This window comes from Bombina bombina, chromosome 4, assembly GCF_027579735.1.
Source record: "Bombina bombina isolate aBomBom1 chromosome 4, aBomBom1.pri, whole genome shotgun sequence".
NCBI classification, from domain to species: domain Eukaryota; kingdom Metazoa; phylum Chordata; class Amphibia; order Anura; family Bombinatoridae; genus Bombina; species Bombina bombina.
Genome location: NC_069502.1, coordinates 1,106,378,209 through 1,106,393,999, shown reverse-complemented (window position 1 = coordinate 1,106,393,999; position 15,791 = coordinate 1,106,378,209). Strand labels below are relative to the sequence as shown.

Sequence of the window (15,791 nt, the reverse complement as noted above, 5' to 3'; positions counted from 1 at the left end):
TAACCGGCTTACTGGTTATGCTTCTCAAAATTAATAAATTATTATTGGATCATTAAGTTTTTTTTGTTATTTTTAAAATATATATCAAGCAATGAACTAGCTGTTGGGTCAGTCTTCAGTATAAGTGACACTGAAAAGGTATCAGAACATACAAATAAACACCTCAGTTTGAAGTGGGCAATGCCAGTTGCTTAGACCTTTTATGAATATCCCGGCTTGAGTAATAGAGGATCAGTTAGTTGACTGGTCCTGCAGAATTAACCTAAAAACTGAAGGTTACCAACATATGAAAACAGCAAGTGTCACCTTTTGTCCCAGACAAGAGTCGTATCCCTATAGTAGATGGAATTATTATAGGAATTAATTTGCAGCGATTCCAGCAACAAAAGGTTCCTACTAAATGTTTGCATTTTGTTCTTGTCTTTATGTTGTACAAATGCTTTGGTTTCTCTGATATTTGCCCTCTGCAGTGTATAAAGTAGCATTTTCAATAATGGCCATAATGGCATATAAATATCTTAATAGATAGTGGAATTAATACACAGACATGTCCCACCCGGCAATGATAAGCCTTAAAAGTACAGTATTCAAAGTTTTTAAATTACATAATGGTGAAATCCGAAAAATGCTCTAACGTGTTTCATTATTACACTTTTGCTTGCAGATAGCTATGTGTTTATCCTCTTGTATTTTTAATTTCATGTCCCTTTAATTACTTATGGATCAATCACAATCCTTTAGAAATACTTATCAAATAAGTTGTCTACAAAACCCCCCATAGACAAACTAAGTATTATCACCTCCTACAACCAACTTTGGACAATTTACACTGTTAATCAAAGTTAATCTTGTAAAATCTCATACAAATCTGTTGGAACCACTAGCAAACTCATATTGGCTGCAAACCACTGTAACAGAGCCAATGTGAAAAAATCTAGCAGCAGCAGATTTGTGTTAGAGGCTCCATTATAGCGACTTGATCACACACAGTTTATCCTATCTATAAACTTTACTAATAAGCAGATACGAATACTTGTGTGCTCTCCGTGCATTGCACTTTATCTGCACATCTTGACCATATTTAAATGCATCATGTAAACCAGTTACACTTGGCCACAAGCTACTGTATAAAGATATTGGTTATGGCAGGAAAACCACAGATTTGACCTCTTGCTTTGGAAAATAGCCAGAGAAATTGTCTTTTGTGCTATAAGAACCCATCAACTACGATTTGTGAAAAATATGAATTTGCATTTAGGAAATTATCAGAAAGCTCCATCAGGGAGGTACGAAATCAGAAAATTCAGAAGAAAGCGTCAAACCACAGCAGGAAAAGAGAAAATATCGGCATAGACCTGAACCATTATTTATCCCTCCTCCTTCCTTCATCATAAATGCATCTCACTCAGGTGCCACATTGTACCAAAGTCAGTTGCGCTCTCCCCGTATCCTGGAGAAATTCCTGACTCTGGGAACACAGGAGCTGCTTCCATACACACCTCCTCCTATGCTCAGCCCTGTTCGCCAGGGATCCGGCTTGTTCAGCAACGTCATCACAGCATCACACAACGCTCACCTGCCGCTCACCCCTCTGACACCAACTCCCAGAGTGCTGCTTTGTCGTCCTAGTAAGTATGTTACTCTCTTTATATTTGTTAAAACACATAAATCATATTTCTTTTACAAGATATGAGGAGTCCACGGATTTCCTCCTTACTTATGGGATATCGCCTCCTGGTCAGCAGGAGGAGGCAAAGAGCTCCACAGCAGAGCTGCATAAATAGCTCCTCCCTTCCCTCCCACTCCAGTCATTCTCTTTGCCTGTGTTAGTGATAGGAAGAGGTAAAGTGAGGTGTTAGTTTAGATTATTCAATCAAGAACAATGTAAAGAGAGGATATTTTTTTAATAAAGATATGTCTAAAGAATGTGTTCAGACTGATGAGATTCAGGGTATGCCGCTACTTTCTCCCCAAGCGTCACAGCCTTTAACACCCACTCAAACGACGCCATGTTCTTCATCGGCGTCTGCTTCTTTCACTTTGCAGGATATGGCTGCAGTTATGTCATCTACTCTCACAGAAGTTTTATCTAAGTTGCCAGTGTTGCAAGGCAAACGCAGCAGGACAGAAGCCCAGGTGGTTCCTGCGACTTCTAATGTTTTGATGGCTATCTTTCTGAGGGGGAACTGTCCGACTCAGGAAGTGCATTACTTCAGACGGATTTGGACGTCATGGCCTTCAGGTTTAAGCTGGAACACCTCCGACTGTTGTTGCGTGAGGTTCTGCTGGCTCTGGACGACTGTGACTCTATTGTGGTACCTCCAGCGAAGTTGTGTAAGATGGACAAATACTTAGAGTTGCCTTCTTACTCTGATGTTTTTCCGGTTCCTAAAAGAATTTCAGAAATTGTTACACAGGAATGGGAAAGACCGAGTATCCCGTTTTCCCCTTCCCCTATGTTTAAGAAGATGTCCCCCATAGCTGACACTGTCCGGGACTCTTGGCAATCGATCCCTAAGGTGGAGGGAGCTATTTCTACCCTGGCTAAGCGTACGACTATTCCTATTGAGGACAGTTGTGCTTTCAAAGACCCTATGGACAAAAAGTTGGAGGGTCTTCTAAAAAAGCTATCTGTACATCAAGGGTTTCTATTACAACCAACGGCCTGTATTGTACCGGTCACAACTGCGGCGGCTTTTTGGTTTGACGCCTTAAAAGAGTCTCTGAAGACTGAGACTTCTTTAGACAAAATAATGGATAGAATTAAGGCCCTTAAGCTGACTAATTCTTTTGTTACAGATCCCGCCTTTCAGATCGCCAAATTGGCGGCTAAGAATGCAAGTTTTGCCATTTTAGCGTGCAGAGCCTTATGGTTAAAATCTTGATCTGCGGATGTGTCCTCTAAATCCAAACTTTTGGCTATTCCTTTCAAAGGAAAGACCCTATTCGGGCCTGCCGATCTGGTGGACATGTCCTTTCTGCCGCCGTGGAAGCTTCCATTGAGGCAGGACCTTCTCATTAAGGCACCCTTCCATCATCCGAATCTAATTTCTCTGCAGCTGACTGCTTGGAGATTGAACGCTTGATTTTATCTAAGCGGGGGTTCTCTGATGCGGTCATTGATACTTTTATTCAGGCACGTAAGCTTGTTACTAGAAAAATTTACCATAAGATATGGCGTAAATATCTTTATTGGTGCGAATCCAAAGGCTACTCATGGAGTAAGGTTAGGATTCCCAAGATTTTATCTTTTCTCCAAGAAGGATTGGATAAAGGGTTGTCAGCAAGTTCCTTAAAGGGACAGATTCTGCTTTGTCTATTTTGCTTCACAAGCGTCTGGCAGATGTTCAAGATGTTCAATCCTTTTGTCAGGCCCTGACTAGAACCAGGCCTGTGTTTAGACCAATTTCTCCTCCTTGGAGTTTGAATTTAGTTCTTAATGTTCTTCAAGGGGTTCCGTTTGAACCCATGCATTCCATAGATATTAAGTTTTTATCTTGGAAAGTTTTATTTTTGGTTGCTATTTCTTCTGCTCGCAGAGTTTCTGAGCTTTCGGCATTGCAATGTGATTCTACTATTTTCCATTCTGATAAGGTGGTGTTACGTACTAAACCTGGTTTTCTTCCTAAAGTTGTTTCTAACAAGTAATAAGGAAATTGTTGTTCCTTCCTTGTGTCCTAACCCCTCCGTGTCTTGAAGTTCTACTTGCAGGCGACTAAGGATTTCCGTCAAACATCTTCGTTATTTTTTTTTTTTTTTCTGGGAAACGTAGGGGTCAGAAAGCTACGGCTGCCTCTCTTTCTTTTTGGTTGAAGAGTATCATCCGTGTGGCATATGAGACTGCTGGACAGCAGCCTCCAGAACGGATTACGGCTCATTCTACTAGGGCTGTGGCTTCCTCATGGGCATTTAAAAATGATGCTTCTGTTGAACAGATTTGCAAGGCTGCGACTTGGTCGTCTCTTCACACTTTTTCCAAATTTTCCAAATTTGATACTTTTGCCACGTCTGAGGCTGTTTTTGGGAGAAAGGTTCTTCAAGCAGTGGTGCCTTCCGTTTAGGTTCCTGTCTTGTCTCCCTTCCATCCGTGTCCTATTGCTTTGGTATTGTATCCCATAAGTAAGGATGAAATCCGTGAACTCGTCATATCTTGTAAAAGAAAAGTAAATTTATGCTTACCTGATAAATTTATTTATTTTACGCTATGACAAATCCACGGCCCACTCTGTCATTTTTCTAGAGACAGGTTTTTATTTTTGTTAAACTTCAGTCACCTCTTCTCCTTGGCTTTTCCTTTTTTTCCTAACTTCGGTCGAATGACTGGAGTGGGAAGGAAGGGAGGAGCTATTTATGAAGCTCTGCTGTGGAGCTCTTTGCCTCCTCCTGCTGACCAGGAGGCGATATCCCATAAGTAAGGATGAAATCCGTGGACTCGTCATATCATAAAAGAAATAAATTTATCAGGTAAGCATAAATTTCCTTTTTTAATCATCTGAATAAAATGTTGAAAATATTAGAAATATGATTCGAATATGAAATACCTTTAATTCATTGAAAAAGAACACCTTTTAAAAATTGTAGTCCCTCACATTGATAAAGTATATACTCTACATGAAATATCATATCCAAAGACTGAGATCTATGCATCTTATTCATTTAAGGTTCACCTAGGGCAAGCAAATGTAGTCTGCATGTAATAGATGTAAATACATCTCACATTGCTAAAAGTCTATACATTTCATAGAACATTTTTTTCAGAATTTTGTCTCAGGAGTGTGTTGAGCACTATAAATCTGCAGATTTTGTAACAATGTATAACACTTTTACAAACATTGTTGAAAACACAACTAACATATAGTACTCAAGACACACACTCTTCAGCCTACCTAGTTACATTATTCAACAGTGATACCTACAGAATAAAGTAAATTTGATTAAAGAGTCAAATTGGAACGCTTTTTAAAATATAGAATTAAAATTAATTTATTCTATGGTGGTAAGAGACCATGATCCATTACTCCTGGGATTTAACTCCTGGCCACTAAGAGGAGGCAAAGATTCTCAAAACTTCCAAGAGCACTTAATCCGTCCCACCTCACTGGTATGTCAGTATAATCTTTGCCTCCCAGGAGGTAGGTGAACAATTGAGGTTCTTTGGCTTCTTCGTTGAGAGGAGTCCTTAGATTGATGCGACGCCCATTTTCCCCCTCAGATTGCTTCTACTATGAGACAGAGGGCAGACTAGAGTATTGGGTAATTACAGAATTACTCCCGGTGTAGGAGTTAGTTACAAGCCTGCCACAGGTGTCAAGGGGACTGGTTCCTTAGCCTCCTCTTGTTGGGTTGTCTGTAATCTCCACATATAGATCATATGCTGTAATGTGCACAGCACTGGATGGGCTTTCTTCTGTGGAGAGTAATATCTGCATCTGGTAATCTAAGTGGAATGCAGTTCTGGTAAGTATATAAATGTATCATTTTGCACTCACATAGCCCACAGGCTATTAGCAGGTACATTATTATGATACACTATAGTCTTGGACACACACACAATTTATTACAGACAGCTTGATATTGCCACTTTAAACAATCTAGAACTTATCATTAATTAGATGTGGGGCATGGAGACTTATTAGAGCATTAAGGACCCTTTTTATTATTTCCTCTCGCTTTTCCTCTTATTTTTTGTTGTTGAGGGGTAATATTACTTTAAAGATTTTTCTTTAATGTATTATTCTGTTTTGAATAGCATGCTCACTTTTTTCCGTTGTGCACTGCCAACCCACTCTTTTGTATCAGGATAGCGCTGTCTGGGATCCATATTGCCTTTTTAGGTTTAATTGTGCAGATTTTTGTTTTCTGCTGCTTAAATGCGCTCCTGTAAAGAGTTAGCGCTCTCTTGCCTAGATTACGAGTTTTGAGTTACTGTGCGGTACCGCTGAAAAATTGGCCATTGCACTGAAATGGCCGGTAACGCATATTACGAGCAGCAGCAGTATAGGCTGTAACACAAACATTTTAGCCTTAACGCAATGTCCATTCCGCACTTAAAAAAATGAAGTTTGAGTGTGGGATTCTCCATAGCGCGTTATTACAGGTTGTGCGGTCCGGCTAAAATGCTTGCATTACAGCCTAAAAAAAAAAATCTAAATAAAACCTAAGCTACCCATTGCCCCTAAAGGGGCATTTGTATGGGCATTGTCCTTAAAAGGGCATTCAGCTCTTTTACTGCCCGCAAAAGGGCATTCAGCTCTTTTACAGTGCCCTAAAAAAACCTAATCTAAAAAAATAAACCCACCCAAAAAAATGTAAAAAAACCTAACACTAACCCCATGAAATTGGTTCCTGAAGTCCAGACATTGATCTCCATACAGGCAGCGAGAAGTCTTCATCCAGGTGGCGACATCTTCATCCATCACGGGGCGTCTTCTATCTTCATCCCGGCGGTGCGGAGCAAAACTATCCAGGAGCAGCAATGACATCCTGCGCGGAGCGTCCTCTTCATACAATCACCGCCGTACACTGAAGTTGAATGCAAGGTACCCGTTTAAAAATGGCGTACCTTGCATTCCTATTGGCTGATTTGATTCTTCAAATTCAAATCAGCCAATAGGATGAAAGCTACTGAAATCCTATTGGCTGATTTGAACAGCCAATAGGATGAGAGCTACTGAAATCCTATTGGCTGTTCAAATCATCCAATAGGAATTCAGTAGCTCTCATCCTATTGGCTGTTTTGAACTCAATAATTCTGTCCTGGGACTAAAATTTACTTTGATGGCCAGTGAAACATCAGTTTTTGGACACAGTAGTCTACAAAGAGAATAGTTTCTTAAAAACAGATCTATACATCAAGCCAACAGATAGAAATAGCATCTTGAGATATGATAGTTATCACTCCCCAAATGTGTTTAAAGCATTACCTAAGAGTCAGTTCACATGAGTAAAGAGAATAGTTTGTGACCCGCAATAGTGCAATAAAAGGTTAGAAGAAATGGCAACCAAATTTAAAAAGAGAGGTTATCTGAACTATCTAGTAGAAAAACAAAAACAAAATGCTATTACCATACAGACAGAGGAAAGAAAAAAGGAGACTAAAAATTTGAGGTTAATCTTTGTAAGTAAATACAACATGAGTAACAAAATCAATATAATTCTTAAAAAACACTGGCACATTTTGAAAGATCTTAATCCGTCTGTCAGTGCCTTTGATAACCCACCCATGTCAGCATACAAAGAGAAACAAAAACATAAAGGATTATTTAGTTTGTGCTGACGTAGGCAACGAAAGAGGGAATATACAGAAAACTATTGGCCCAGGAAAAACAGGTTGCTATCCATGCTTGAGCTGCAGTAACTGCAACTCCATGATCAAGGGAGAATTTTTTTATCATCCTACACAAGGTACAAAATATAAAATAAAACAATATTTAACATGCAGACCTAAGTATATAATATACCTTATCAAATGCCCATGTGGCCGGAATTATATTGGCGAGTCCTGTAGAGAAGCTAGAGAGCGCATTACAAAACACAAATTGAACATAAGATGCAATAACAAAGATGCCCCTGTTTCCTCACACTTCTTAGAAGCAGGCCACAACATAAGCCAATTACGCTTTCAAATTATTGAAAGAATAGATACTCCTAGAAGAGGGGGTGACAGGGAACATCTTCTTAAGGGTAAGGAAATGTACTGGATTAATAAGCTACAAACCTTTCAACCAAGGGGACTAAATAAGGACTTTGACTGGTCATTGTTTAGATAATTGTTTTGCCTAGTGTATATGTGGATAGCACCCCTAAATATAGAATAGAATATCTTGTAATACATCACACAGTTTACTTATCTTACCATACTTGTTGTTGGTGATCTTCTGTATTCAATATTTTGTATATATTTTGTTGATATATGATCAGATATGCAGCTTCCCATTTTTTAATTGTGTATATTGTGGCTATATGTATTTTTATTGATGTGTATCAAGAATTGTCTGCATAACCCATTTAGCACTGTCACTTTAAGATAAGAAACATATTTTTATAAAGAAATATGAATAATACCCAATAGGTGGTGCTGTTACTTAATTAATGGGTGGTGACCTACACCTGTGTACAGGTATAAAGGTAGCCTCTGTATATACACTTGCAGACATGACTAAGGACCTAGCACAGGTCTGATACGTTGTTGCTTTTGTGTGGACCATGGTACAATAAAGGTCTTTATTTTATGAAACCTGCCAAGGCAGGAGTAACTTTTCTTTCAAGTTCTCCTCCTCTAAGGCAAGACCTTCTATCTCAATCATCCTTTTATCATGAATAGCTCAAGTCTCTCAACTTCTCTCAACTTGAAGGCTTGGAGATTGAAAACCTAATTTTAAGACAGTTTTTTCAGATAGGGTAATTGAAACCTTAATTCAAGCCAGAAAACAAGTCAAGGAAAATATATTGTAAAATTTTGCATGTTTTTCTTACTTGGTGTGAGAAAAATGGTTTTAGTTGGCATTCTTTGAGTCTTTTAGCTCTTTAAAAGGTCAGATCTCAGCTTTGTCTGCATTATTCCATAAAAATATTGCAAAATTTCCTGACATTCAGAGTTTTGTTCAGGCTTTAAACCAGTAATCAAGCCAATCTCTCCTCCCTAGAACTTTCATTTGGTTGTTAGGGTTTTACAGGTTTTTCATTTGGAACCCATACATAGTTTGGACATCAAGCTATTATCGTGGAAAGTTTTGTTTCTTCTAGCAATATCATCTGCCAGAAGGGTTTTGGGTTCTTTCTTGTAACCCTCCTTATCTTATCTTTCACCAGGATAAGGCGGTTTTAAGGACAAAATTTGACTTTTTACCAAAGGTTATGTCTTCTGATAACATCAATCAGGAAATGATTGTCCCTTCACTTTGTCCTAATCTTCAAAATTCTAAAGAAAGACTTACATACGTTGAATGTTGTGAGGGTGTTAACGTTTTACCTGCAAGCTACAAAATATTTTAAACAATCTTCTAATCTATTTATTAATTTTTGAGTCCACGAAAAGGCCAAAAGGCAACAGCAGCTACTTTAACTTTTTGGCTAAAACGTCTGATTCAGAAGGCTTACTTGGAGGCGGGTAAGTCTCCTCCAAATCGCATTACAGCCCATTCAACAAGATCAGTTTCCACTTTTAAAAATGAGGCTTCTGTTTAACAAATTTGCTAGGCAGCAACACGGTCATCCCTATACACTTTTAATTATTTCTACCATTTTGATGTTTATGCTTCTTCTGATGCGGCTTTTGGTATTTTTTTTTATTATTATTATCGGTTATTTGTAGAGCGCCAACAGATTCCGCAGCGCTAGAATTTTGTTAGGAAAGTCCTCCAGGCAGCAGTGTCTGGGAATTAGTTGCCTGCCTTTTTCAATTTTTTTGCCCTGCCCAAATAACTCGTGGACTCCACTGCTTGGGTATAAGTTTCCCAGGAGTAATAAATTGTGGACTCTCACCACCTTATGAAAGAAAACAAAATGTATGCTTACCTTATAAATTAATTTCTTTCATGGTGGTGAGAGTCCACAAGCCCCGGCCTAATTTCTTAAACATTTTTTTTTTCTGGTAACAGTTCTATTTTGCACCTCTGTATTCCATCCTTTGTCCTTTCCTTACTTTTTTCTACTACTTCCCCTTCATTTGCTAAACATTAGACTGACATACCAGTGAGGTGGGAAGGATTAAGTGCTCTTGTAAGTTTGAGAAATCTTTGCCTCCTCCTAGTGGCCAGTAGTTGAGTCCCAGGGGTAATGGATTGTGAACTCTCGATAAAGCTGCAACAAATTTTTTTTTTAAATTAAATGTATATTTCTTTTATAACATACGACGAGTCCACGGATTCATCCTTTACTTGTGGGATATTATCCTCCTGCTAACAGGAAATGGCAAAGAGCACCACAGCAGAGCTGTCTATATAACTCCTCCCTTGACTCCACCCCCTGTCATTCTCTTTGCCTACTCTAAGTAATAGGAAGGGTAAAGTGAAAGAGGTGATAAAATGTTAGTTTTTATTTTCTTCAAGCAATACTTTTTTATTTTAAATTGTACCGGTGAGTGCTATTTTTTCCCAGGCAGCAGATGGATGAAGACTTCTGCCTGGAGACTGATGATCTTAGCAGTTGTTACTAAGATCCAGAGTAGTTCCCACAGAATGGCTGAGGAGTACTTAAGAAACTTCAGTGTGAGAGGAACGTTTTTCATGCTACAAGCATTGAGGTATGTTCAGTCATTTTTTTTTTCTGGAGAGACTGTGTTATTTCAGAATTGGCAGACAGTATCCCCATGAGGGAAAGGGTAAGCAGTAATCCTAATGTATAGAGAGGGGTATATTGGGCTATAAAAAAAAAAAAAAAAGAATGGTTGACACTGATGACACTGATGATATGATGTTTGTGGGCAAACGTTTCATGTTGGGAGTTACAAATAACGTTTTTTATGGCAAACGTTTTTTACTTTATTTAGAATGGAGGGTACACATGGCTTCACTTAATGGGTATATGAACCCACATGGCTAGGTTTTAGACCGCTCTGGTGCGGTTATTTTAGGTTATTTTAGGCTGTGAGACATCGAGTGAGATGAGCGGGGCCTATTTTCGCGCCTCAGTTGCGCAGTTGTTTTTCCCAAGCAAGCTCCAACTCCGGTGGGTCTTTCAGAGACAGTTGGGCCTAATCGAAGGTTTAATCCGATTTTACAGACCCCTGAGAGCAGGTAGGCACCACAGCAGGGCTGTGGCGAGGTGCAGGGGGTGTTTTTGTTTGAAGTTAACGTTTTATAGCACGTTTTTTTGGTAAGGGTTAAGTATTCCTTTCCTTGTGGGGCAAACAGCTGACAAGTTGGGATGCATTTATCATAAAATTGTGATAATTTTATCGTTTTAAAGTAGTTTTGGAAAAATTATATGCTTTTTTCTCTTAAAGGCGCAGTACCGTTTTTTCAGATTGTTTTTTTTCCATAAAATAAAGTGTTTCAAGTTTATTTGTGGTCATTACTAGCCTGTTTTAACATGTCAGACATTGAGGAAAGTCAATGTTCCATGTGTTTAGAAGCCATTGTGGAACCCCCACCTAAAATGTGTCCCTCTTGTACTGAAAGGGCCTTACATTGCAAAGAACATATTTTAGCTGATAAAAGTATATCTCAGGATGATTCTCAGTCAGAACAGAATCAGGTTATGCCATCTACTTCTCCCCAAGTGTCACAATCTTTAACGCCCGCCCAAGCGACGCCAAGTACTTCTAGTGCGTCTAATTCTTTCACCCTGCAGTTATGTCTACTACCCTCACAGAGGTATTATCTAAACTGCCTGGTTTGCAGGGTAAGCGCAGTAGGTCCGGTATTAGAGTAAATCTTGAGCCCTCTGATGCTTTATTGGCCATCTCCGATGTACCCTCACAGTGTTCTGATTTGGGGGTGGGGGAATTGCTGTCTGAGGGAGAGCTTTCTGATTCAGAAAAGATGTTCCCTCATACAGACTCAGATATGACGGCCTTTAAGTTTAAGCTTGAACACCTCCGCTTGTTGCTCAGGGAGGTTTTAGCGACTCTGGATGATTGTGACCCTATTGTAATTCCACCAGAGAAATTGTGTAAAATGGATAGATATCTAGAGGTCCCTACTTACACTAATGTTTTTCCAGTCCCTAAGAGGATTTCGAACATTGTTACTAAGGAATGGGATAGACCAGGCATTCCGTTCTCTCCACCTCCTACTTTTAAGAAAATGTTTCCCATATCTGACACCATTCGGGATTCGTGGCAGACAGTCCCTAAGGTGGAGGGAGCTATTTCTACCCTGGCTAAGCGTACAACTATACCTATTGAGGACAGTTGTGCTTTCAAAGATCCTATGGATAAAAAAATAGAGGGTATTCTAAAGAAATTGTTTATTCATCAGGGTTTTCTTCTACAACATATAGCGTGCATTGTTCCTGTAACTACTGCAGCTGCTTTTTGGTTTGAGGCTCTAGAGGAGTCTCTTAAGGTTGAGACCCCATTAGATGATATTTTGGATAGAATTAAGGCTCTCAAGCTAGCTAATTCTTTTATTACAGATGCCGCTTTTCAAATGGCTAAATTAGCGGCAAAGAATACAGGTTTTGTCATTTTAGCGCGTAGAGCGTTATGGCTTAAGTCCGGGTCTGCTGATGTGTCATCAAAATCTAAGCTGTTAGCTATTCCTTTCAAAGGTAAGACCCTATTCGGGCCTGAACTGAAGGAGATAATTTCCGACATTACTGGAGGTAAAGGCCATGCCCTTCCTCAGGACAAGACGAATAAAATGAGGGCCAAACAAAATAATTTTCGTTCCTTTCGAAACTTTAAAGGTGGACCCTCTACTTCCTCCTCTGCCACAAAGCAGGAGGGGAATTTTGCTCAATCCAAGTCAGTCTGGAGACCTAACCAGACCTGGAATAAAGGTAAACAGGCCAAGAAGCCCACTGCTGCTACTAAGACAGCATGAAGAGACAGCCCCCGATCCGGGACCTGATCTAGTTGGGGGCAGACTTTCTCTTTTTGCTCAGGCTTGGGCAAGAGACAATCAGGATTCCTGGGCATTAGAAATCGTGACCCAGGGGTATCGTCTAGAATTCAAAGATTCTCTCCCAAGGGGGAGATTTCATCTTTCACGTTTGTCTGTAAACCAGACAAAAAGAGAGGCGTTCTTACGCTGTGTAAAAGACCTATATACCATGTGTGTAATCTGCCCAGTTCCAAAGGTGGAACAGGGGCAGGGGTTTTACTCCACTCTGTTCGTGGTTCCCAAAAACCTTCAGACCGATTTTAGATCTCAAAATTCTAAACAAATTTCTTCAAGATGGAGACCCTTTGGACAATTTTACCAATGATCCAGGAGGGTTAATATATGACCATTGTGGATTTGAAGGATGCGTATCTTCACCTTCCTATCCACAAAGATCATCACCAGTTCCTCAGGTTCGCCTTCCTGGACAAACCTTTCCAACCTTTCGGGTTGGCCACAGATCCCAGAATTTTCACAAAGGTGCTAGGGTCCAATCTGGCGGTTCTGAGGCCGCGGGGCATAGCAGTGGCGCCCTATCTGGACAATATTTTGATTCAGGCGTCAACTTACCATCTAGCCAAATCTCACACGGACATCGTGTTGGCTTTTCTAAGATCTCACGGGTGGAAGGTGAACATAAAAAAAGAGTTCGCTTGTTCCTCTAACAAGCTTTCCGTTCCTAGGAACTCTGATAGACTCGGTAGACATGAACATTTTTCTGATGGAGGTCAGAAAATCAAAGATCTTAACCACTTGCCGAGCTCTTCATTCCATTCCTCGGCCGTCAGTGGCTCAGTGTATGGAGGTAATCGGACTAATGGTAGCGGCAATGGACATAGTTCCGTTTGCCTGCTTGCATCTCAGACCACTGCAACTGTGCATGCTCAGACAATGGAATGGGGATTATGCAAATTTATCTCCTCAGATAAATCTGGATCAAGAGACCAGAGACTCTCTTCTCTGGTGGTTGTCACAGGATCATCTGTCCCAGGGAATGTGTTTCTGCAGGCCAGCATGGGTCATAGTGATCACGGACGCCAGCCTCTTGGGCTGGGGTGCAGTCTGGAATTCCCTGAAGGCTCAGGGTGTGTGGACTCAGGAGGAGGCCCTACTTCCAATAAATATTCTAGGACTGAGAGCGATATTCAATGCGCTTCAGGTGTGGCCTCAGCTGGCTTCGGCCAAATTCATAAGATTCCAGTTGGCCAATATCACGACTGTAGCATATATCAATCATCAAGGGGGAACAAAGAGTTCTCTAGGGATGATAGAGGTTTCCAAAATAATTTGATGGGCAGAGACTCACTCTTGCCATCTATCAGCAATCTATATCCCAGGAGTGGAGAACTGGGAAGCGGATTTTCTGAGTCGTCAGACTTTTCATCCGGGGGAGTGGGAGCTCCATCCGGAGGTGTTTGCACAATTGATTCATCAATGGGGCAGACCAGAATTGGATCTGATGGCATCGCGTCAGAATGCCAAACTTCCTTGTTACAGGTCCAGATCAAGGGATCCTCAAGCAGTACTGATAGATGCTCTAGCAGTACCGTGGTCGTTAAACCTGGCTTATGTGTTTCCTCCTTTTCCTTTCCTTCCTCGTCTGATTGCCAGAATCAAAAAGGAGAGGGCTTCGGTAATCTTGATAGCGCCTGCGTGGCCACGCAGGACTTGGTATGTAGATCTGGTGGAAATGTCATCTCAGCCACCATGGAAACTGCCACTGAGACAGGACCTTCTCATTCAGGGTCCGTTCCAACATCCAAATCTAGTTTCTCTGCGGCTGACTGCCTGGAGATTGAACGCTTGATTTTATCTAAGTGGGGATTCTCTGAGTCGGTCATTGATACCTTGATTCAGGCTCGAAAGCCTGTCACTAGGAAAATTTATCATAAGATATGGCGTAAATATCTTTATTGGTGCGAATCCAAAGGCTACTCATGGAGTAAGATCAGGATACCTAGGATTTTGTCCTTTCTCCAAGAAGGATTGGAGAAGGGGTTGTCAGCTAGTTCCTTAAAGGGACAGATTTCTGCTTTGTCAATCTTACTACACAAGGGTCTGGCAGATGTCCCAGACGTTCAGTCGTTTTGTCAGGCTTTGGTTAGAATTAAGCCTATGTTTAAACCTGTTGCTCCGCCATGGAGTTTGAATTTAGTTCTAAATGTTCTTCAATGGGTTCCGTTTGAACCCATGCATTCCATAGATATTAAACTTCTATCTTGGAAAGTTCGGTTTTTAGTTGCTATCTCTTCTGCTCGAAGAGTTTCTGAACTATCTGCGTTACAATGCGACTCGCCTTATCTTATTTTCCATTCTGATAAGGTGGTTTCGCGTACTAAACCTGGATTCCTTCCTAAGGTTGTTTCAAATAAGAATATTAATCAGGAAATTGTTGTTCCTTCTCTGTGTCCTAACCCTTCTTCTAAGAAGGAACGTCTGTTACATAACTTTGCCTTGAAGTTTTACTTGCAAGTGACCAAGGATTTCCGTCAAACAGCTTCTCTGTTTGTTGTCTATTCTGGAAAGCGTAGAGGTCAAAAAGCTACGGCTACCTCTCTTTCTTTTTGGCTGAAAAGCATCATCCGTTTGGCATACGAGACTGCTGGACAGCAGCCTCCTGAAAAAATTACAGCTCATTTTACTAGAGCGGTGGCTTCCACATGGGTGTAACATCCTTTCTCTGCACTATAGGGTTAATTTGTGTTGCCTCTCTCTGATTCTAATTATGCTTTATAAGGCACACCTCCTGATATGACTTACATATAAATACAAGACATTATTTATATGTACAGTATTGGGATAACATATTTAATTAATATATGACTCTCAGCTTTTCATGTATTTTAAGACAACACTATTGAAACGTTTATGTCTGAATTGTTACAATGGGTTTTTAAAAACGATGCTTCTGTTGAACAGATTTGTAAGGCTGCGACTTGGTCTTCCCTTCATACCTTTTCCAAATTTTCCAAATTCGATACCTTTGCTTCTACAGAGGCTATTTTTGGGAGAAACGTTCTTCAAGCAGTGGTGCCTTCTGTTTAGGTATCTGTCTTGTCCCTCCCATTCATCCGTGTCCTGTAGCTTTGGTATTGTATCCCACAAGTAAAGGATGAATCCGTGGACTCGTCGTATCTTATAGAAGAAAAGGAAATTTATGCTTACCTGATAAATTGATTTCTTCTATGATACGATGAGTCCACGGCCCGCCCTGTCAATTTAAGACAGATTATATTTTTTTGA

General features: G+C 40.3%; 1 protein-coding gene across 2 annotated transcripts in view; it reads left to right on the top strand.

Moving 5' to 3' along the window:
- Positions 1-15,791, top strand: part of TRERF1 (transcriptional regulating factor 1) — a 508,752-nt gene that overhangs the window by 324,482 nt on the left and 168,479 nt on the right. For both annotated transcript variants that reach the window (XM_053712363.1, XM_053712362.1), the window contains exon 8: positions 1,259-1,628. In XM_053712363.1, coding sequence (XP_053568338.1) covers positions 1,259-1,628 — 370 coding nt within the window. The remainder of the gene's footprint in view (positions 1-1,258; positions 1,629-15,791) is intronic.